General features: G+C 40.3%; 1 protein-coding gene across 3 annotated transcripts in view; it reads left to right on the top strand.

Moving 5' to 3' along the window:
- The window catches only part of LOC149749873 (uncharacterized), a 29,172-nt gene extending 6,733 nt beyond the window's left edge, over positions 1–22,439 (top strand). For all 3 annotated transcript variants that reach the window (XM_089909798.1, XM_089909801.1, XM_089909799.1), the window contains one exon: positions 20,296–22,439. In XM_089909798.1, coding sequence (XP_089765924.1) covers positions 20,296–21,860 — 1,565 coding nt within the window. In that variant the 3' untranslated portion in view covers positions 21,861–22,439. The remainder of the gene's footprint in view (positions 1–20,295) is intronic.
- Positions 22,440–24,802: the final 2,363 nt, after the last annotated feature.

Raw genomic sequence — 24,802 nt, 5'->3', positions numbered from 1 at the left:
TGGTGTGGGCGGAGCTCCAGGGCACGGGAAGGACTAAAGCTAGTTACAGTGCATGATTATGACATGTCACCATTTATGTGTAAAGAAAATTATGTGGGTGTTTGTCTATATGCATAATATGCGTGTAAGTGCCGAGAGAAAGGTCGGGGGACACCTGAGCTGGTAGCTAGTTACATTTGGATTGGGATTGAGAATGGGCATTGATGAAAGGGGACTTTAGTTACATGCAATGTTATTAAAATTTTCACGGAGAATATATTCATGAAGTCCTTATTACGCAATTTCAATTAAATAACAATGGTCACTTTGGAAACACTGTTGGTCTTAGATTTGAAGTGAGGAAAAACTAGAGGTGGGAACCTTCTGGAGATTATTGCATAATGTAGGCAAGACGTTACCTGGAGGAAGGCATGTGCAGTGAGTTCAGGAAAGAGGAGAGGTCCCTTCATTAAGGGTATAGGACAGGTTCGGTGTGGGATGGATTTCATTTGAAATGTTAGTGAAGTATGGATAGAGGTCACCAGTGGACAGCTGTAGAAGGTATACAGGGTTGGAACTCAACAGGGAGGTCAGGGAGCCATCAGTGCAACGGTGGCATTTGAAGCCTTGAGCTGAGAAGATGAGAGGGAATGGAGGAGAGGACAGAGTCCCAGGAAACCTCAGTGTTTATGAGGTGGGTTAAGAAGGAAGAATCTGTGGCTGAGCCTGAGAAGAAGTCACCAGAGGAGAAAACTGGCAGATTCGGCTGTCATGGAAGTTGAGAACTGAGAGCTGTTGAATTGGGGAGGCCAAGGCTCTGGGGGAGCCAGGTTCTAACCCTCGCCCACTGCTTTCCTGTCCCGTGATAAACAGCAGTGCAACCTTGGACAGAAGGACGCAGGTCCTGCCCTGGCGGAGCTCAGTGGAGGGGGAGGCTAAGCGCACACAGGGCTGTGGAATGACAGACTCTGGTGAGGACCTCGGGGGAAGAGCCGCAGGTGCTGTGAGAACGTGGAACAGGAGGTGTGCTGTGGGCAAGGCTTCCCGAGGAAGGGCCGGATCCCACGTTGTGAGAAGCGTTCAGGCACAGGAAGAGCATGTCCGAGAGTCCAGACAAAGGAAGCCGGCGTGTGGAGACGGGAGCGGGGAGAGGGGCCCGGGACCTGAGAGCCAGGCATAGCCTCTGAGGAGTTGAAGTACCCTGGCCATGGGCCCAGGTTTATGTTCTGCAAGGATCAGCCTGCAACCAATGTGGAGCCACCTGGCATAGATGTGTTAGGACTTGTCTGAGGTTGCTGTCGGGTCCAGACAAGTCAGTGATGACCCCTCACAATGGGGGCCCAGCAGAAGGGCTGTGGGACAGGCTGTCTCGATCCCTAAAGCGCCCACACCTTTAGTAGAGCTCATTCTTCCCCGTATAAGGTGAGATCTTTTGAGGTGGGAACCACACTTATCTCTCCTTATATCTTTTAACTGTCCCTTGGGAGAAATATTCTGATTTTGTGGGAACTGCTAGAGACCATCACAAAGTAAACAGAACACAGGCAGCAGGGAACCAGTGGAGAGTTTAGGAGGGGTGTCAGGTGTGGACTGAGTATGGTGTGGAAGATCAAAGGAAGAGACGGAAGAATTGTTCCCTTTCCATTTTCCATTTCAATCAGAGCCTTGGGAGCCTCTGATCCATGAGGAATCCCCCTTCCTGAGTGAAGTGTTAGTTGGATTAAACTGAATAGAAAGTATGACTGGAGTCGAAAGCTGTCCAGAGAGACCCTGAAGGCACCTAGTGGTGACGTCAAGTCCTTCTCAGGTTTGGGAAGGTGTCCCTGAAGGAAAACTCTGAGTGGGTATCTGGAGGAAGTAAGGACATCAGAGCCAACCAGTGTGTGCGTTTCTCTTGATGGGATGAACCTCCTCTCTTTGGTCAAAGGTGACAGTCAGATGGAGCGTCCTGGGAGTGCTGGCCTGTGGTTGTGTCTCTCCTGCACCCCTGGCGAATCTCCCATCTACCTGGACTAAAGTGCCCTTGGAACAGTTTCCCTTCCAAGGGGAGCTCACTTCCCTGTGAGCTCAGGTGAAGGACCTGGATGTTCTTGGAAGTACCTTGATCATTAACTCTAGACCAGAACCAAAACCCGACCCTTTGAACAGTCACTTCCCTCAGTCTCATCTGAGTCTCTTACTTAAGAAATGAGTCCAAAGTCTAATCACTATTCTGGCATATTATGTATATAAGATATATATATATACATATATATATAAAATAAGAATAATGTGATTAAGTCAACTTGAACGTCTCATGAGTTTGGTTTACACCTAACATGAAAATATTCTTTTATTCAAAAATTTAAAAATCCAGGGATGATCTAGGTTAACAGTTACCTCCAATGTAAAGGTGTTTTTCTTTCTTTGTCTTTTTCTCTTCATTTGTTATATTTATACAAGAATTCAGGGCAGACTGAACCTGGAAGGGTGGTCAGCTGAGGGGTTGCTTGTGGGCTGCCTTCCACTCACCGAGATTTGCTGGGGCTGCATCTGCACAGAGAGTAGGGGTCTAATTTGCGGAAAGGTGCTGTAGGGGTTATAGCGGCAGCCTAATGAAATAACATGCAGTAATTTTAAAGAGTGAATTTCTTACAAGGTGAAAGTTGAGCCCAAATGCTCTGTAGCCCTGTTTACTATGTTTGATTTAGTCTTGTTCTCATCCCCTGCGCTCCTCTCCTGCCACCAACATCTACTGTCCTTGTAGCTGCCAGAATGGTCTATTTAAAAGATAGATCAGGTCATCTCACTCGCATGCTCAAAACCTCTAGTGGCTTCTATCACATAGAACACAATCCAAAGCCCCCAGCGTGGCCCTCAGAGGCCTTTGTGGTCTGGCCCCAGCTACCTCTTCGCCTTCACCTCCTTCCTCTCTGCCCTTCATAGGAGAACTCTAATCACCCTGGCCTCCTTGTAGTTCATCAGGAAGGCCAAGCAGGCTCCCACCTCAGGGCCTCTGCACTTGCTTTTTCCTCTCCTGGACCATTCTTCTTCCTGACAGCCTCGAGCCCACTTGACTCACTTCCTCACACTATACAGGTTTCTGCTCAGATGGCACTTTGTCAGTTAGACACAGCTCATCCTTTGTCCTTTGTCCTCCACAGGACACAGGTTCTTTTTCCTCCACATTCTTTATCCCCTCACCATGCTTCATTTTCTCTCAGAGTACTTATTACTGCAAAATAGTACATATTTATTATCAGCTCTTCTCTGGATTGTAAATTCCCTCATGCTGGGTTGTCTGTTTCATTTGTTCCCATGTCCCCAGTACCTAAAATAGTGCCTGGTCAGAGTCAGCTTCCAGTTAGTGAATGTACGAATGACTTGGTTAGGTAGTCGTGATGGGGACAGAAAAAAGGGAACCAGTTGCAGAGATATTTGGCAGATAAAAGCAACAGGACTTGGAGATGGTTTAGATATGGAAGATAGAGGAGATGGAGTTGTCAAGGATGCGTGCTTGGTTTGTGGCTTGTTCTGGGATGGACAGTGATATCATTCACTGAGATAGTGGTGCTAGGAGATCAGATTTGGGGGATGGTATAAATATGGTTTTGGATGAATTAAGTTGTCTTTGGTTAACCCAGTTATTCAAGTGGAGATGTCAAATAGCCTGTTTGATTTGGAGTTCCACCCCTTATAATATACCCTGGGCATTAAATGTAAATTTGGGAGACCCTGTCACTAAAGATAATTGAAACAGTGGTTGAGTTTGAGTTAGCCTGTGGAGTGGATTCAGAGTACAGCAAGAGTAAGAAAGAGCCTAGGACTCAATCTTGAGGAACTCTGGCATTTCATGGCTAGGCAGAGAGAAATGAACCCATAGGGAAGACAAGGGTAAGGTGTACTGTAGAAGGAAACTCAGGAGTCTAGTGTCATTGAAGTCAAGTCTCATAAAGGATGGTGTCAGTAGAGGTAGGTAAAAGTAGATGAACTTGAGACATATTTAGATGGCAGAATAAACAGGTCTTGGTAATTGATTAGCGGAGGGAGAGGTGTGAAGGATGCCTTTTAAAGTTTCGATTCAGAACTGGTGCCAATTACAGAGACAAAAAGGTTATACAGGTTGGGGGAGGAAATAATCATAAATTCAGTTGAGCTGCCTTTGAAACATGTAAGTTGCTGTTTTGAGCAGGGTGTTGTATAATTAGGTATGGAGAGTGAGAGAAGTCTTGCCTAGAGTATGTTTATAGATGAAGCTGGCCTGTGGAAAGGGTACAGAGTGAACAGAATCAGGGGCCTAGGACTCAACCCTATGGAACTCCAAGGATTAAAGATCAGGTAGAGGAAAATGAGCGCACAAAGAAGATTGAAAAGCCGCAAAGGAGATTGAAGCTGGTGGAACATGAGAAGAATTTGGAGGCAAGTTCAGGGTCACTGTAGCTTAGGTAGTGAGCATCTGAAGGAAAATGAGGGGTCACTATCACATGCTGCTGAGAGGTAAGTTAGGTGGGGACTGAAGAGAGCATCTTGCCTTTGTCACATGAAGGTCATGGTTGCCTTAGAGAGAGTAGTGGTAAGGACAGAAGCCAGAATGGAGCCCATGAGGGGTGAGTGAGCAGGAGGAGATGAATACGTGTGGGATACGACAAGGTAAGATGTGACAAGGAGGCAGTAGCTGGAGAGCTCTTCTATGCAAATATAAACAAATATTTCTTTTTTTTCCTCTGTCCACTCAAATTATGTTATACAGCACACATTATTCTGCCCCTTTCACTTGATATATATTGAAACTCTTTCCATGTCAGTACATAAAGAGCTTCTTCATTCTAAGGAGCAGTTCTACAGCCTTCAGCTGGCTCTCTTCTTGGCTGGCAGAAGAGGTGATTTTGGTTGTATGTGGCTTTGGATAATGTTAGCCCAGTGGGTCCAGTTTGGGCTAGAATTTTATAAATGCTATGATTTCTAATTAGCAATATGGATATTGGTTTAAAGCTGTACCTTTATCGTGTACCCATATGATGTCCTGGTGTATTACAGTTAGAGTTAATCCAACTGTCCATCAAAGGAATCTGGTTGAATAAGCTGAGGGACATTCTCACAGTGGAATTCTCACTGTAAAAAGGAATGAGGAAGAACTCTGTAAATTCCACTGTGGGGTGATAATATTACTAAGTAGGGGAAAGTGCAGGACAGAACAGTGAGAGTAGGACTTTTATCAAAGAAAGGAGGAAATACCAAAAAATAAAAAGCGTATATTTGCTTATATTAAAAAAAAAATAGAGAAGCCAAAAAAAAAAAAAGGATAAAAGCAGATCTATAAAAATGGCTACCTATAAGGTGAAGGAAGAAAAAGAAAAAGGATTGAGAGAACAAGGATAGAATGCAGAATTTTTTAAGGTACATTGTTTTTATAATGTTGATTTTGGAACCATAAAAATGTTTTATAAATTATAAAACAAGATTAAACAAAAATGAAAAAGTGTTCCATAAATATTGAAAGCAAAATGAAACAAATGACCCTAATTTTGTTTCAGGTTGCTGGCTTAGTCACATAGAGAAAAATTATCTCAAATGCTTTTAAATCACAGCAGCTTGAATAAAGATCCTTAGTGATTTATATAAATATTATGATTTATAATAAGAAATATATATTTGGTACAGAGCTCCTAAAACCCTGGGAATTCCTAGGTGATGAGAGCCACAAAGGTGTCTTTGTTATGTTAATGAGGTTTCTTTTGGACCCTACCTTAGGATGGGGCCTGGTTGCCAGGACCAATCATGTGATTAGAGGGTTGAAACTTAGTACCGCCCCTTGACCTCCAGGGAGGGGAGGGGGACTGGAGGTTGAATTAGTTGCCAGTGGCCAATGATTTAATCAATCATGCCTGTATAATGAAGCCTCCATAAAAACCCAAAAGGACAGATTCAGAAAGCTTCTGGGTTGGTGAATATGTGGAGATCTGGGGAGAGTGGTGTACTTAGAGAGAGCTTAGAAATTCCATGCCCTTTCCCCATACATTGCCCTGTGCATCTCTTCCATCTAGCTGTTCCCAAGTTATATCCTCTTATAATTAACTGGTGATCTAGTAAGCAAAATGTTTCTCTGAGTTCCATGAGCCACTGTAGCAAATTAACCAAACCTAAGAAGGGGGTCGTGGGAACCTCTGATTTATAGCCAGTTGGTGAGAAGTACAGATGATAACCTGGGCTTGTGACTGGTGTCTGAGGGAGGCAGGGGGCAGTCTTGTAGGACTGAACCCTTAACCTGTGGGATATGATGCTATCTCCAGGTAGATAATGTCAGAGTTGAGCTGAATTGTAGGACACCCAGTTGGTATCCAAGAATTGCTTATTATTGATGTGGAAACCGCCCCCACCACCACCACATTGGAATTGGGTGAAGAACATGTAATTAGTACCTTACAGGCAAAAATAACTTCAAAAATAATGTTGATTTTGGTGGGTATAATAAAAATATGTGGTTATGTTTACAAATAGAGTTCTTATCTTTGAGAAATGTGTTCTGAAATATTATTGATGAAATGATATAATATGGAATTAGCGTACTTTAGCATATGCTAATGAAAGAGACGTAAGGGAGTTGTATTAATTTTCTCAGCCTGCTCCAACAAAGTGCCACAAACTGTGTGGCTTAAAACAACAGAAATTTATTGTCTCACAGTTTTGCGGGACCATGCTCCCTCTGAAACTCCAGGTAGAATCCTTCCTTGCCTCTCCCTACCTTCTGGATGTGGCCAGTGGTCCTTGTTCCTTGGCTTGCAGCTGCATCACTCCAGTCTCTGCTTCTCTTGTCACTTGGTGTTCCCCTGGGGTATCTTGACATGGTCTTTCTGTGCTTGCCTGTGTCCAAATTTCCCTTTTATAAAGACACCAGTCATATTAGGACCTACCTTAATCACCTCATCTCAACTTGATTGAATCTGCAAAGTTACTATTACCAAATAAGGTCATATTCTAAGTTATTGGAAATTAGGACTTCAACATATCTTTTTTGGGTGATGCAGTTCAACCCATAATAAGGTAATAGATGAAACAGCATTAGTGATTGTTGATGCTGGCTTGGCAATTCATTGTACAATTCATTCTACTTTTGTACATGCTGAACATTTTCCATAATAAAAAGCTTTAAAAATCAGAATTACCAACAACAGAATTTCTAAAACAGCATTTCTCTTTTTCACCAACACAGGCATTCTGGAATACATTTACAGATGTGTAGTTCTGCCCCCATGGTGGTGTTGTGTGTAATTCTCAGCATATAGCTCCCTCAATTCTCTGACTCTAGAAAACCTTATGAGACTGCAAATGCTTGTGACATTTTTATAGGAATAATTTTGAATCTGACCACCTGTAGGATAAGGTGGGAAGGATATAGGTCTGGAAAGTTGGCTTGGGTTCAAAGATTTTGATGCTGCCTTTAGCCCTCACACTATCCCTCCATCTAATCTATGGCTAATCCTTTAAAATCCCATTTTAGACATTCCTTCCCCCAAATTCTGGTCACCACTTGTACACCTTCCCAGCTTGCACTTGCTACTATCTGAGGGTAGTTTGGATGTTGTTGTAAGCTCACATTTTCATCCATTTCTGTCTTGTGTTTTTGTTGTATAAATTATCACACTTCTCCTTTTTTGTCTCTAATGCCAAACTGGGAGCTCCTTAAAGAAGTTAACTGTTTCTTTTCATTACCAGATCTGGAATGTTTTGTGGATCACATGCCTAGGATAGAGGCTGACATATTGTAGGTGCTTTTTAAGTATTTGATGAATGAATTAAATAAGGAGCAGTCAATGCTTTTTGAAATAATAAGAGGAGTTCTATACAGTAAGAAGGTTAAATTCAGTGGGAAGTAATACTAGAAAGGTGAGAAACGGGTCAAAGGATCAAATTGAAGGTCAATAGCAATAGTCACTATTGAGTAAGGAGATCCTGAACTTGGATGTATTAATGATGGTGGTTAGAGACATCTTAGTGAAGAGATTCAAGGGAATTTGATGACTGACTAGACTTGGAATGCAGGGGAGAGAAGATTCTGAGATGAAACTAAGAATTCATGGCAAAGGAGCTGAAGAAGTTATATAATTCAGAACTCGGAAACACAAAAAAGAGCTTGAAAGGAATGCACTGGATTCGGATTTGAACAAGCTGAATTTGAAGAAAAATACTCAAATGAAGAGTCTAGCAGGCAGCTGGAAATACCTCTGTAAAGTGTTTTGAGGGTCAGGATAGTCATTCAGATAGGAGGTGTGGGAGTGGATGAAATCATCTAGGGAGAGAAGGTTGAAGAGAGACTCACAGAGTTTCATAAGCACCAAGGGAGGAGAATCTAGACCTAATGACAGGAACTAGTCAGGGTGGTGGTCATTGGCAAGATCACCTGGTCTCTAAACTTCTGACCTAAGTCATAACCTTGTTCATGAGTTAGCTCAGGCCCAGGCTTGATTCTGGGAGAGAGCAAAAGTTGAACTGCACTTCAGGAGACATATCTTAGACCTACAGAAAACTTTAAGCAGACCATAAAGAACAGTTAGGATGTCCATAATCCAGGACTCATGTCCCCTTCATTGGGAAACATGACTGTTTTAAGTTATTAGTCCCGTTCTGGACTAAGGCATTGGCACTTGAAGTAGAGTTGAGGTGAGTTTCACAGTATTGGTATGGACCCTTGTAGCTATAATTACTTCCATTAAAAAATGAAAACTCCCCATGTCCTGTTTCTCTATTCTCCTTTAAACAGAACTTTTCAAAAGCATTTCTATACTTGATGTCTCCATGTTCTCACCTCCCATTGTTTCTTCTGTGCACTCCAGTGGGGCTTTCTTCCTTACTATTCCATGAAAAGCAGTTATTAAATCCCAGACAGTCTCCATCTTGGCACAATCAGGGTTAAGTTTTTAATTCTTAAATTGTTTGACAAAGTTGATCATTGCCTCCTCACTGGAGTGCTTTCTTCCTTTGGCTTCTGGACCACCATACTCTTCTGCTTTTCTTCCTTTTCTTGCCCTCTAGTATTACAGTGCCTAAGTGACTTTTTCAGTTCTTAAGTTTTTTTTTTTTTTTTTTTTTTTTTGGCTGTGTTGGGTCTTTGTTGCTGCACGCAGGCTTTCTCTAGTTGCGGCAAGCGGGGGTTCTTTGTTGCGGCGCGCAGGCTTCTCATTGTGGTGGCTTCCCTTGTTGCGGAGCACGGGCTCCAGGTGCGCAGGCTCAGCAGTTGTGGCACACGGGCTTAGTTGCTCCTTAGAGCAACTAAGTTGATCTTCCTGGACCAGGACTCAAACCCATGTCCCCTGCATTGGCAGGCGGATTCTTAACCACTGCACCACCAGGGAAGCCCAGTTCTTCAGCTTTAAATAAAACTTACCTACTGATGACTCCTAAACACCTGAACGTAGCTTTAACCTTTTCCAGAATAATCTAAAAATATCTCCAAAATAATACATAAAACTGAATGTTTCAGTATCTTCTTCAGTGTCTCTTAAGGCATTTCAGCCATAACGAACATATCTGAAACAGAATAACCCCTGAGACTTGCCCTTTTCCTAGTCTTCTCCTTCTCAGTAGCTTGTGCCAGCATTCATCATTTTCAGGCTGGAAACCTAGGAGTGATCCCTAACTCTTTTATTCCCTCTCAGCACCCCACATACAGACCTCCAGCAATTTCAGTTCTGTTAGTATGTGATAAGGATGCAGTCACCATATACCTCTACCCCATTTCTCACCTACTTGACTACAGGAGCCTCCTAATCTTCCCTGCTCCCTGCTTCCACTTGTGCCCCAACAGTCTGTTCTCTACACAGTAGCCAACTTGAGTGAGCATGTAATTGCCTTGTGACTTCCCATGATATTTAGAATAAAATTCCAGAGTCCTTACATGACCTGTGAGGCCTTATCTGACTTGCCTCTACCTATTCCTCCAATGTTATTTACTATTTTCTCTTTTGCTCGCTGCACTCTAGCCACACAGCCTCTTTGCTGTTCCTCAGAAGTCACCACACTTTCGTGTTTGCTGTTTTCTTTGCCCAGGAAGCTCTTGCTTCACACATCCATATGGTTGTTTGTTTACTTATTGTCAGTCCATCCCTCCCTCATACACACACACACACACACACAATACACATACACAAAACCAAGGTATAAGCTCCTCAAAGACCGGAACTCTGTCTTACTTATCACATTCTCTGCATTCCCTAGAACATTACCTAGTCCATAGTAGGCAGTTAATAAATATTTGTGAATGGAAAGGATGTCTCCAGCATATGCAAAGATAACGAAATAAGATAAAAACATGTAGTGCTCCAGAAACTGCATGCAGTTCAGCATACCTGGCAAGAAACCAGGGTAGGGAGATGAGTACCGAGGTGAATGAAGGTCAGATCATGAAACACCTTGTTGACCATGTTAAGTACTCAGGACCTTACTTATATACAAATCATTGAAGATAAGTTGGAGGATCTTACAGAAGTTTGCAACATGGTAAGATGTGGATTTTAGAAAGATTACTGTGGCTACAGTGTAGAGACTAAATTGACAGCAAGATATGAGGTGGGGAGACTAGTTAGGAGACTACGGTGGAACAGTAAAGCATGAGAAACAGAGTACCATTTAGGTACCCGAGCCCAGTGCTCAGGGCTCTAGTAAAGTTGTTGGTTGTAAAACTGCAGTCTTTACATACAGACCTAAGGCAGGGTCTCTAACTTTGCCTTATAAACTACAATCCAAAATTTTGGAATCTTGCTATCTTCTTCCCGGCTCGTGTAGTAACCTAGAACCAGTGACTGATGTTCACAGGGAAAGTACTCCATTTTTACCACTGCCTCCCACACTTCTGCCCAAATAATGTTATTGAAATTTGGATCACTTAAGCAAGACTTAGATGGACAAGGAAATTGAAAGGTGTTGAACAGAAAATAAACTCCTCTTTCTGTTACAACAAATAGTAAAGATTAGAGAGCAGATAGGTTTTGTGATTGGCTAAGTGAAAAAGAGCTATTACACGAATGCACATTATGGGCTCTTCCAGAAGATGTGGTTCCTAATTTAATGAGTGATTTATTGATATTTATCTATATATGTATTTTAAAATGAGTGTTATTCTCACTTGCTCTGTTTGGCAAATATCAGTGCCTTAAAAAAAAATAGTAAAGATGGGTGCATATAAAATTAGAGAGGGTCGGGCTTTCCTGATGGCGCAGTGGTTGAGAGTCCGCCTGCCGATGCAGGGGACACGGGTTCGTGCCCCGGTCCAGGAAGATCCCACATGCCGCGGGGCGGCTGGGCCCGTGAGCCATGGCCGCTGAGCCTGCACGTCCGGAGTCTGTGCTCCGCAATGGGAGAGGCCACAACAGTGAGAGGCCCACGTACCGCAAAAAAAAAAAAAAAAAAAAAAATTAGAGACGGTGTGTAGAGTGGGGGAAAAAAACCCCAAACCCTAGGGAAAGCAATTTTTTAAAGTGGAAATAGAAAAAGTTACCCATGAAGGAAACTGAGAAGCTAACACTTGTAGAAGAAAAGAGAAAAGCAGAATATATTATGTTCACCAAGCAGAGAGAATCTGTATACAGGTGAGAAAGTGAATGTCAGATAGGAATCTCAAAATACAGTGAGTTGCAAAGGAGCCCTTTAAATGGTTACTCTAGCCCAGGAGAAAATGCCAAACTATATGTATACCTATTCCCTGACAGAATTTAATATTCAATGAATTGTGTCCTTACCCCATTTTAAAATTTATTGAATTTAATTCTGTTTTTTACCACCTTATCATGTTAGCCCTTTTTACCTTTTTATGTTCATTCTTGTCTTATTGATCTTTGACTCTTTTCTATGTCACTTGCATAGCATCTCCTGCTTGATGCATGAGCAAGGCTGCTTTCTTATCTTGCAACTTTTGGCTTCATGCCTACCTGTTGGCACCTCTGTAGATTAATTCAGTAATTACTTCCTGTTTGAACTGGCTCTGAAACCCTCCCATTGCTTGTATAATGTACTGTCCTGGAGGGCAACTTCTCATACAAGTGCTTGAATCGTGTGTGTGTGTGTGTGTGTGTGTGTGTGTGTGTGTGTATGAAATTAATATAAAAATAATTGAGATTATTTGACATTGTTCAAATTAGGTATATGTAAGTTATTAAGGAAGGTTAACAAAACAAACATTTTGTGTATAATTCAGATGCCATTAGGAGGATCTGTAGGTTAATAGGGCATGCTAATCTGCTTGCAGAGAACATTAGAGTAGAAAAGGAAAGTGAAAAATATTTAGATATAGATAAATATAATTACATGTATAGAATATATATATATATATATATATATATATTTTAACACTGGTGAGTGCCTATAATAAGAGAAATGCACTCTGGAAACTCAGTCAAGAAAGGACCCAGTTAACTTTTGAACTGAATCTGAAGGATACAAAGGAATTTGGCATGAGGGAAAAGGGATGAAGACTTTCCAGATTAGGAATGATTACAGAAAGAAGAAAAATGTCATGAAGAAAATTTAGGATTCTATCATGGGCTTTGGACTCTGATCCCAGGCTGCCTTTTCCAATTCATGGCTCCCCTTTGAATCCCTCTTCTCCATTTTCCATTAGCCAATTCTTCTGATCACTCTTACACTCACCCTCTTTAAATGGGTTTGTTTAATCTTTTCTCCACTCTGTTGTTCTCAAATCCTATTGATTGTTTCTCTGTACCACTTAAATCTCCTGAATTTTTCTTCTTACTATTTTTGGCCATATACCAAGACCTTATTTATTTTTATTTTTTAATATCTTTATTGGGGTATAATTGCTTTACAATGGTGTGTTAGTTTCTGCTTTATAACAAAGTGAATCAGTTATACATATACATGTTCCCATATCTCTTCCCTCTTGCGTCTCCCTCCCTCCCACCCTCCCTACCCCACCCCTCCAGGCAGTCACAAAGGACCAAGCTGATCTCCCTGTGCTATACGGCTGCTTCCCACTAGCTACCTACCGTACGTTTGGTAGTGTATATATGTCCATGCCTCTCTCTCGCTTTGTCACAGCTTACCCTTCCCCCTCCCCATATCCTCAAGTCCATTCTCTAGTAGGTCTGTGTCTTTATTCCTATCTTACCCCTAGGTTCTTCATGACATTTTTTTTTCTTAAATGCCATATATATGTGTTAGCATACGGTATTTGTCTTTCTTTTTCTGACTTCACTATGTATGACAGAATCTAGGTCTATCCACCTCATTACAAATAGCTCAATTTCATTTCTTTTTATGGCTGAGTAATATTCCATTGTATATATGTGCCACATCTTCTTTATCCATTCATCCGATGATGGACACTTAGGTTGTTTCCATCTCTGGGCTGTTGTAAATAGAGCTTCAATGAACATTTTGGTACATGACTCTTTTTGAATTATGGGTTTCTCAGGGTATATGCCCAGTAGTGGGATTGCTGGGTCATATGGTAGTTCTATTTGTAGTTTTTTAAGGAACCTCCATACTGTTCTCCATAGTGGCTGAACCAATTCACATTCCCACCAGCAGTGCAAGAGTGTTCCCTTTTCTCCACATACTCTCCAGCATTTATTGTTTCTAGATTTTTTGATGATGGCCATTCTGACTGGTGTGAGATGATATCTCATTGTAGTTTTGATTTGCATTTCTCTAATGATTAATGATGTTTAGCATTCTTTCATGTGTTTGTTGGCAGTCTGTATATCTTCTTTGGAGAAATGTCTATTTAGGTTTTCTGCCCATTTTTGGATTGGGTTGTTTGTTTTTTTATTGAGCTGCATGAGCTGCTTGTAAATTTTGGAAATTAATCCTTTGTCAATTGCTTCATTTGCAAATATTTTCTCCCATTCTGAGGATTGTCTTTTGGTCTTGTTTATGGTTTCCTTTGCTGTGCAAAAGCTTTGAAGTTTCATTAGGTCCCATTTGTTTATTTTTGTTTTTATTTCCATTTCTGTAGGAGGTGGGTCAGAAAGGATCTTGCTGTGATTTATGTCATAGAGTGTTCTGCCTATGTTTTCCTCTAAGAGTTTGATAGTTTCTGGCCTTACATTTAGGTCTTTAATCCATTTTGAGCTTATTTTTGTGTATGGTGTTAGGGAGTGATCTAATCTCATACTTTCACATGTACCTGTCCAGTTTTCCCAGCACCACTTATTGAAGAGGCTGTCCTTTCTCCACTGTACATTCCTGCCTCCTTTATCAAACATAAGGTGACCATATGTGTGTGGGTTTATCTCTGGGCTTTCTATCCTGTTCCATTGATCTATCTTTCTGTTTTTGTGCCAGTACCATATTGTCTTGATTACTGTAGCTTTGTAGTATAGTCTGAAGTCAGGGAGCCTGATTCCTCCAGCTGCGTTTTTCGTTCTCAAGATTGCTTTGGCTATTCGGGGTCTTTTGTGTTTCCATACAAATTGTGAAATTTTTAGTTCTAGTTCTGTGAAAAATGCCGGTGGTAGTTTGATAGGGATTGCATTGAATCTGTAGATTGCTTTGGGTAGTAGAGTCATTTTCACAATGTTGATTCTTCCCATCCAAGAACATGGTATGTCTCTCCATCTATTTGTATCATCTTTAATTTCTTTCATCAGTGTCTTATAATTTTCTGCATACAGGTCTTTTGTCTCCTTAGGTAGGTTTATTCCTAGATATTTTATTCTTTTTGTTGCAATGGTAAATGGAAGTATTTTCTTGATTTCACTTTCATATTTTTCATCATTAGTGTATAGGAATGCCAGAGATTTCTGTGCATTAATTTTGTATGCTGCAGCTTACCAAATTCATTGATTAGCTCTAGTAGTTGTCTGGTAGCATCTTTAGGATTCTCTATGTATAGTATCATTTCATCTGCAAACAGTGACAGCTTTACTTCTTCTTTTCCGATTTGGATTCCTTTCCTTTTCCTCTCTGATTGCTGTGGCTAAAACTTCCAAAACTATGTTGAATAAGAGTGGTGAGAGTGGGCAACCTAGTCTTGTTCCTGATCTTAGTGGAAATGCTTTCAGTTTTTCACCATTGAGGACAATGTTGGCTGTGGGCTTGTCATATATGGCCTTTATTATGTTGAGGAAAGTTCCCTCTATGCCTGGTTTCTGCAGGGTTTTTATCATAAATGGGTGTTGAATTTTGTCAAAAACTTTCTCTGCATCTATTGAGCTGATCATATGGTTTTTCTCCTTCAATTTGTTAATATGGTATATCACATTGATTGATTTGCGTGTATTGAAGAATCCTTGCATTCCTGGAATAAACCCCACTTGATCATGGTGTATGATCCTTTTAATGTGCTGTTGGATTCTGTTTGCTAGTATTTTGTTGAGGATTTTTGTATCTATGTTCATCAGTGATATTGGCCTGTAGTTTTCTTTCTTTGTGACATCCTTGTCTAGTTTTGATATCAACATGATGGTGGCCTCGTAGAATGAATTTGGGAGTGTTCCTCCCTCTGCTATATTTGGGAAGAGTTTGAGAAGGATAGGTATTAGCTCTTCTCTAAATGTTTGATAGAATTCGCCTGTGAAGCCATCTGGTCCTGGGCTTTTGTTTGTTGGAAGATTTTTAATCACAGTTTCAATTTCCTTGCTTGTGATTGGTCTGTTCATATTTTCTATTTCTTCCTGATTCAGTCTTGGCAGGTTGTGCATTTCTAAGAAGTTGTCCATTTCTTCCAGGTTGTCCATTTTATTGGCATAGAGTTGCTTGTAGTAATCTCTCATGATCTTTTGTATTTCTGCAGTGTCAGTTGTTCCCTTTTTTCATTTCTAATTCTATTGATTTGAGTGTTCTCCCTTTTTTTCTTGATGAGTCTGGCTAATGGTTTATCAATTTTGTTTATCTTATCAAAGAACCAGCTTTTAGTTTTATTGATCTTTGCTATCGTTTCCTTCATTTCTTTTTCAGTTATTTCTGATCTGATTTTTATGATTTCTTTCCTTCTGCTAACTTTGGGGTTTTTTTGTTCTTCTTTCTCTAATTGCTTTAGGCGCAAGGTAAGGTTGTTTATTCGAGATGTTTCCTGTTTCTTAAGGTGGGATTGTATTGCTATAAACTTCCCTCTTAACTGCTTTTGCTGCATCCCATAGGTTTTGGGTCGTTGTGTCTCCATTGTCATTTGTTTCTAGGTATTTTTTATTTCCTCTTTGATTTCTTCAGTGATCACTTTGTTATTAAGTAGTGTATTGTTTAGCCTCCATGTGTTTGTATTTTTTACAGATCTTTTCCTGTAATTGATATCTAGTCTCATAGCGTTGTGGTCGGAAAAGATACTTGATACAATTTCAATTTTGTTAAATTTACCAAGGCTTGATTTGTGTCCCAAGATATGATCTATCCTGGAGAATGTTCCATGAGCACTTGAGAAAAATGTGTATTCTTTTGTTTTTGGGTGGAGTGTCCTATAAATATCAATTAAGTCCATCTTGTTTAATGTATCATTTAAAGCTTGTGTTTCCTTATTTATTTTCATTTTGGATGATCTGTCCATTGGTGAAAGTGGGGTCTTAAAGTCCCCTACTATGAATGTGTTACTGTCGATTTCCCCTTTTATGGCTGTTAGTATTTGCCTTATGTACTGAGGTGCTCCTATGTTGGGTGCATAAACATTTACAATTGTTATATCTTCTTCTTGGATCAATCCCTTGATCAGTATGTAGTGTCCTTCTTTGTCTCTTCTAATAGTCTTTATTTTAAAGTCTATTTTGTCTGATATGAGAATTGCTATTCCAGCTTTCTTTTGGTTTCCATTTGCATGGAATATCTTTTTCCATCCCCTTACTTTCATTCTGTATTTGTCTCTAGGTCTGAAGTGGGTCTCTTGTAGGCAGCATATATATGGGTCTTGTTTTTGTATCCATTTAGCCAATCTGTGTCTTTTGGTGGGAGCATTTAGTCCATTTACATTTAAGGTAATTATCGATATGTATGTTCCTATTCCCATTTTCTTAATTGTTTTGGGTTTGTTATTGTAGGTCTTTTCCTTCTCTTGTGTTTCTTGCCTAGAGAAGCTCCTTTAGCATTTGTTGTAAAGCTGGTTTGGTGGTGCTGAACTCTCTCAACTTGTCTGTAAAGGTTTTAAGGTTTTAATTTTTTTTTAAGGTTTTAATTTCTCCATCAAATGTGAATGAGATCCTTGTTGGGTAGAGTAATCTTGGTTGCGGGTTTTTCTCCTTCATCACTTTAAATGTGTCCTGCCAGTCCCTTCTGGCTTGCAGAGTTTCTGCTGAAAGATCAGCTGGTAACCTTATAGGGATTCCATTGTGTGTTATTTGTTGTTTTTCCCTTGCTGCTTTTAATATGCTTTCTTTGTATTTAATTTTTGACAGTTTGATTAATATGTGTCTTGGCATATTTCTCCTTGGATTTATCCTGTATGGAACTCTGTGTGCTTCCTGGACTTGATTAACTATTTCCTTTCCCATATTAGGGAAGTTTTCAACTATAATCTCTTCAAATATTTTCTCAGTCCCTTTCTTTTTCTCTTCTTTTTCTGGAACCCCTATAATTCGAATGTTGGTGTGTTTAATGTTGTCCCAGAGGTCTCTGAGACTGTCCTCAGTTCTTTTCATTCCTTGTTGTTCTGCTCTGCAGTAGTTATTTCCACTATTTTATCTTCCAGGTCACTTAACCGTTCTTCTGCCTCAGTTATTCTGCTATTGATCCCATCTAGAGTATTTTTAATTTCATTTACTGTGTGTTCATTGTTGTTTCTTTCATTTTTAGTTCTTCTAGGTCCTTGTTAAATGTTTCTTGCATTTTGTCTATTCTATTTCCAAGATTTTGGATCATCTTTACTATGATTATTCTGAATTCTTTTTCAGGTAGACTGCCTATTTCCTCTTCATTTGTTAGGTTGGTGGGTTTTTTTCTTGCTCCTTCATCTTTTGTGTGTTTTTCTGTCTTCTCATTTTGCTTATCTTACTGTGTTTGGAGTCTCCATTTTGCAGGCTGCAGGTTCGTAGTTCCCATTGTTTTTGGTGTCTGTCCCCAGTGGCTAAGTTTGGTTCAGTGGGTTGTGTAGGCTTCCTGGTGGAGGGGACTAGTGCCTGTGTTCTGGTGGATGAGGCTGGATCTTGTCTGTCTGGTGGGCAGGTCCACGTCTGGTGGTGTGTTTTGGGGTGTCTGTGGACTTATTATGATTTTAGGCAGTCTCTCTGCTAATGGGTGGGGTTGTGTTGCTGTTTTGCTAGTTGTTTGGCATAGGTTTTCCAGCACTGTAGCTTGCTGGTCGTTGAGTGAAGCTGGGTGCTGGCATTGAGATGGAGGTCTCTGGGAGATTTTCGCCATTTGATATTATGTGGAGCTGGGAGGTCTCTTGTTGACCAGTGTCCTGAAGTTGGCTGTCCCACCTCAGAGGCACAGCAGTGACTCCTGGATGCAGCACCAAGAGCCTTTCATCCAGACGGCTCAGAATAAAAGGGAGAAAAAGTAGAGAGAAAGAATTAGTAGAAGTAGGAAGAAAGCAAGAAAGAAAGAAAGGAAGGAAGGAAGGAAGAAGAAAAGAAGGAAAGAAGGAAAGAAAGGGAGGGAGGAAGGAAGGAAGGAATGAGGGAAGAAAGGAAAAAAGAAAGAAGGTAAAGTAAAATGAAGTAAAATATAATAAAGTTATTAAATTAAAAAAATAATTATTAAGAAAAAAAATTTTTAAAACGAACAAAAAATACAGACGGATAGAACCTTAGGACAAATGGTGGAAGCAAAGTTATACAGACAAAATCTCATACAGAAGCATACACATACACACTCACAAAAAGAGGAAAAGGGGAAAAAATCATAAATCTTGCTCTCAAAGTCCACCTCCTCAATTTGGGATGTTTTGTTGTCTGAAGGAGGGCAGGAAGGAAAGAAAGAAGATAAAATAAAATAAAAGTTATTCAAATAAAAAATAATTATTAAAAAAAAAAAGAAAAAACAGATGGATAGAGCCCTGGGACAAATGGTAGAAATAAAGGTATACAGTCAAAATCTCACACAGAAGCATACACATACACACTCACAAAAAGAGGAAAAGGGGAAAAAATCATAAATCTTGCTCTCAAAGTCCACCTCCTCAATTTGGAATGATTCGTTGTCTATTCATGTATTCCACAGATGCAGGGTGCATCAAATTGATTGTGGAGCAGTAATCCACTGCTTCTGAGGCTGCTGGGAGAGATTTCCCTTTCTCTTCTTTTTTCTCACAGCTCCCAGGGGCTCAGCTTTGGATTTGGCCCCACCTCTGTGTGTAGGTCGCCAGAGGGCGTCTGTTTTTCGCTCAGACAGGATGGGGTTAAAGGAGCCGCTGATTCGGGGGCTCTGGCTCACTCAGGCCGGGGGGAGCGAGGGGCACGGAGTGTGGGGTGAGCCTGCGGCGGCAGAGGCCAGCGTGACGTTGCACCAGCCTGAGGCTCGCCGTGCGTTCTCCCGGGGAAGTTGTCCCTGGATCCCGGGAACCTTGCAGTGGCGGGCGGCACAGGCTCCCCAGAAGGGAGGTGTGGATAGTGACCTGTGCTTGCCCACAGGCTTCTTGGTGGCGGCAGCAGCAGCCTTAGCGTCTCCTGCCCATCTCTGGGGTCTGCGCTTTTAGCCGCGGCTCGCGCCCGTCTCTGGAGCTCCTTTAAGCAGCGCTCTTAATCCCCTCTCCTCGTGCACCAGGAAACAAAGAGGGAAGAAAAAGTCTCTTGCCTCTTCTGCAGCTCCAGACCTTTTCCCGGACTCCCTCCCGGGTAGCCGTGGTGCACTAACCCCTTGAGGCTGTGTTCACTCCGCCAACCCCAGTCCTCTCCCTGCGATCCGCCCAAGGCCCGAGCCTCAGCTCGCAGCCCTGCCCCGGCGGGTGAGCAGAGAAGCCTCTCGGGCTGGTGAGTCCTCTGTGCGGGAATATCCCTGCTTTGCCCTCCTCACCCCTGTTGCTGCACTCTCCTCCGTGGCGCCGAAGCTCCCCCCCTCCGCCACCCGCGGTCTCCAGCCGCGAAGGGGCTTCCTAGTGTGTGGAAACCTTTCCTCCTTCACAGCTCCCTCCCACTGGTGCAGGTCCCATTCCTATCCTTTTGTCTCTGTTTTTTCTTTTTTTCTTTTGCCCTACCCAGGTACGTGGGGGAGTTTCTTGCCTTTTGGGAGGTCTGAGGTCTGCCAGCATTCAGTAGGTGTTCTGTAGGAGTTGCTCCATGTGTAGATGTATTTCTGGTGTATCTGTGGGGAGGAAGGTTATCTCCGCGTCTTAGTTTTCTGCCATCTTCCCCTCGTCCCCCAAGACCTTATTTAAATACCATCAATATTCAGTCTATACATTTAGTCTCAGTAACCAAATGCTGTATCACATGAAACATCTCCAGTTTTTTCTGTCCCTTCCAGGATGGAAGAACAGTTATAAAACCACAAAGTCAACTCAAACACAAGGTTCTTCATTTCAGGAGATGATAATGAAAAGATCCAAAAGGAATGGACCCTGGGGCTTCAAATCAGAAAAACCCTGCAAATATGAAGACAGATTAGAGAAAAAGCAGAAGAAAAACCAAAGTGTTCAGATAGTTTCAGTCACTCACAAAAAAATCTTCACTGTAGAAAGAAAACATAAAAATACTGAATTTGGCCAAAACTTCAGCCTAAAGTCAGTCCTTGTTAGGCAACAGATGGTTCCCAGAGAAAAAACCCCACCAAAATGTGAAATACAAGGAAACACCTTCAAACAGAATTCCAATTTACTTAATCAACAAAAAATCAACACAGCCGGGAAACGTTATAAATGTAGTATGTGTGAGAAAACCTTCATTAATACTTCATCCCTTCGTAAACATGAGAAAAACCATAGTGGAGAGAAATTATTTAAATGTAAAGACTGTTCGAAAGCCTTTAACCAAAGTTCAGCTCTTATTCAACATCAAATAACTCATACTGGAGAGAAACCCTATATATGTAAAGAATGTGGGAAAGCTTTCACTCTCAGTACATCCCTTTATAAACACCTAAGAACACACACTGTGGAGAAATCCTATAGATGTAAGGAATGTGGTAAATCCTTCAGCAGAAGGTCAGGCCTTTTTATACATCAAAAAATCCATGCTGGAGAAAACCCCTATAAATATAATCCAGGTAGGAAGGCATCTAGTTGCAACACATCCCTTCCTGGATGTCAGAGAATGAATTCCAGAAAGAAGTCCTATTTATGTAATGAATGTGGCAATACCTTTAAGTCTAGTTCATCCCTTCGTTATCATCAGAGAATTCACACAGGAGAGAAACCTTTTAAATGTAGTGAATGTGGGAGAGCCTTCAGTCAGAGTGCATCTCTTATTCAACATGAAAGAATTCACACTGGAGAAAAGCCTTATAGATGTAATGAATGTGGAAAAGGTTTCACTTCTATTTCACGACTTAACAGACACCGAATAATTCATACTGGTGAGAAGTTTTATAATTGTAATGAATGTGGTAAAGCCTTAAGTTCCCACTCAACACTTATTATTCATGAAAGAATTCATACTGGAGAGAAACCATGTAAATGTAAAGTGTGTGGGAAAGCCTTCAGACAAAGTTCAGCTCTCATTCAACATCAGAGAATGCATACTGGAGAAAGACCCTATAAATGTAATGAGTGTGGGAAAACTTTCAGGTGTAACTCATCCCTTAGTAATCATCAGAGAATTCACACAGGAGAGAAACCATATCGATGTGAAGAATGTGGGATATCTTTTGGCCAAAGTTCAGCTCTTATTCAACATCGAAGGATTCATACAGGAGAGAAACCCTTCAAATGTAATACATGTGGGAAAACTTTTAGACAGAGCTCATCACGTATTGCCCATCAGAGAATTCATACTGGAGAGAAACCCTATGAATGTAATACATGTGGGAAACTTTTCAATCACAGGTCATCTCTTACTAATCATTATAAAATTCATATTGAAGAGAACCCCTAGAAAGTAGGTTTGCATGTGTGAAATTCTGAAACCAAAGCTCATCAGAATACATGAAAGTGATGTAATAAATGTAATGGATATGAAAAGCCATTCTATGATTTAGTCATCAAATAATAAATTCCAAGGATAAACCTATGTAATAGATAATGAGGAAAGTGGAAATTGTTCAGTCCTATCAGACACTTTATAATAACCTAAAATGAAGAATTCCTGACTGGAGACATTGACTTTGGGCATTTGTAAAATAATTGTTTTCTCTACAGCATCATATGCTGCATATCATATGTAATTGTTATAAACATCTGGGTGATGAAGGGAAGTGTGCACTGGATTTCCTGTTAAACTGTAAACTGTTAATACTTCTTAAAAAATAACTGACATTGTAATAGTATATAAAAGATGTGGTCAAAGAAATTATACATTTTTAGAGAAAAGGACCAAATAAAAGATTAAAATGAATTGTAAACTACCTCTCACTTTCTGGGGTTTGTCCTTTTCCTGACTTGATGCCAAACTTTGTGCATGGATTTCATTTAAAAATAGAAATAAAAGTGTTCTCTTCCTTTGTTCTTCTAGTAATTGCTGTGAATTGAAAATTTTCTACCCAATTTTTAATTCTGTTCTCAGAATTATTTTTTTTTGCTCTGAAGTCATTTATTATGAAATTATACATGCTATATACTGTGAGCTGTCATCTTAAGTATATTAAATGGAAAAATAAGTGATTTTCAAGTTTAAGGCTATTAAATGTATATTTAATATATATTATACATATATATTTAATAACATATATTCTAAATTCACAACAGAAGGGACTGTCAAAAGTAGTATAATGAATCTAGCATATGTGCCAAAATATTGAAAGGTACATCAATCACTTCATGAAATAAAGCGTATGTTTTTCCTACTTGGTGTTCTGTAGTGTCCAACAGTTTTAAGAAAACAAAAGGAGTAATTTATAAACAACTCAGTAGTTTGGTTGTTTGAGTCCCAGCTTTGGGGCAAGTACTATACTGCACACTGGGAATTTTAAGAAAAAAGTCACAGGCCTTCAAGAAACCATGAATGGAGGAAAAGGGATGGAGTTAAGAGACTATCAGATGAGTAAAGCAAATTATTATGTCACTGTATGTAAGTGTGGTTGTTTTAACAGGCAAATAGATAGGTTGTGACAATATGTTGCAGTGCAGGAATGTTGTAGAGATTTAGACATGATGAAGGAGAGATTGAATGTAACCAAGGAAACCTGGTGACATCATAGAAAGCTTTCCAGAGGCAATGATGCCTGAGCCAGGTTTTGAAACAATAATAAGAACTCTCCAGAGGATGAGATAAGCATTCCAAATAGGAGAGGTAGAGGTGAGTAATACCATGACACCTTTATGGAAACTCAAGTATAGAACTAATGAGCAGGAGAATGGCAGGTGTTAAAGTCTGAGTAGAAGGCAGAGGCCAGATAACAAAGGGCCTATTTGCCATGAAAAGTTTGGATTTTATCCTGAAATTGATGAAGTCAGTTAAAAATGTTAAGCAAGGAACATCGTTCTGGCAACGATGTGTAGAGGGTGTATTTAGTATATATTAAAGCTGTATAGACTGATGCCTAGAAATCTGGGCTATGGTAATTCAAGTGATAGGTGAATGAGAGTCCAAACTCAAGCAGGGACAGCATATATGGAGAACAGGAGACAAGATAATGTATTAGAAATAAGACATGGTGTTCACAAGCAAACAGATGAGGTTGGTGAATGAGAAGGCTAAGCTGACTCGAAGGTAGGGTTGCCAGGTATCCTCTGTATACTGGATATGTCTTGTATTGAATGATTTTGAACTGCATCCTGTATTGATTTTGTCAGGTCACCCTTATTGTAATCAGTTGTGCTTTTACCCAATAATGAAAATCGAGCAGTTGAAGCTATTTTTCTGCTTCAATAATTGGCACTTAAATTACTTAGGTAGCAATGCTAGCTGAAAATTATAACTCCACAAAACTGAAACAGTCCCTTATAGTCTCTCTCATATTTTTGGCTGAGGAAAGACCAAAGTTGGGGGGCGGAGTGGGGGTAGGAGAAGGTAAATGAGAATTGAAAGTCTTCCATATTAAAGAAAGGAAAAGATTTCTTTTTGTCAAAGTCTCAAGTTGTAAGCAAGTAATCACCATTAATTAGAGATTACTTTGGATCAGTACACATGCTCTGAAAATCAACAGTGGCCATGCTTCTGACAGTTAGCAAATTAAAGAGACTTCAGCTTCTGAAAGCCAGTTTGTTACGATCCCATGCCTGTAGACAAGTCAGCAGATACCTCACTCCAGTGACCATACTTCTGAAAGTATGCCAGTCAATAACAGCCTTATTTCAGTGATCACACTAACATAATTGAAAGTCTGTCAATCCAGTAAACACTCCTGCTTCTGAAAATCCACCAATCCTTGAACCAAGCTTCCCAAAACCTTGTATGAGATCAGCTGTGGCTTTCTTTGGGGAGGTTCTTCCTTGCAAATACAGCTCTCGCTTGCAGCCATACATGAAGTTCACCTTTTCTGCATCACATATCAAAGTTCAATTTATTGTTAGTTTGTAACAACTTCTACAGTTCAACCCCAATTTACTGTTATAACTTTAGCCTCGTGAGTGACAAACATAATAATGATGCCATGAGACTATCAAATTCAATATTTTCAATTCCTGTGGTGTTTGCTATCATCTAGTATTTGAATCCCAAATGCAAATGTAAATTCATGATTAATTTTTAGAACATTGGTTATCTATTAAATGAGGAAAAAAATCCTTTTGAAACCTTTTCCACAGCATGAAACTGTTCATTCAATATAAAAAAGTGATAGTCATTTATAAACCAGTATCTATTAACAGCTAAACCTAAGAGATATATGATTATCTCAGCTATAAACAGATAAAATAAATTTTCTAATTAAAACAAAT

Source organism: Delphinapterus leucas, chromosome 3 (genome assembly GCF_059928025.1).
Source record: "Delphinapterus leucas isolate spDelLeu-1000000601 "Yukka" chromosome 3, BTC_Dleu_Yukka2, whole genome shotgun sequence".
Classification (NCBI taxonomy): domain Eukaryota; kingdom Metazoa; phylum Chordata; class Mammalia; order Artiodactyla; family Monodontidae; genus Delphinapterus; species Delphinapterus leucas.
The sequence above is the reverse complement of the archived record's forward strand: the minus strand, read 5'-3'. Positions and strand labels throughout refer to the sequence as shown.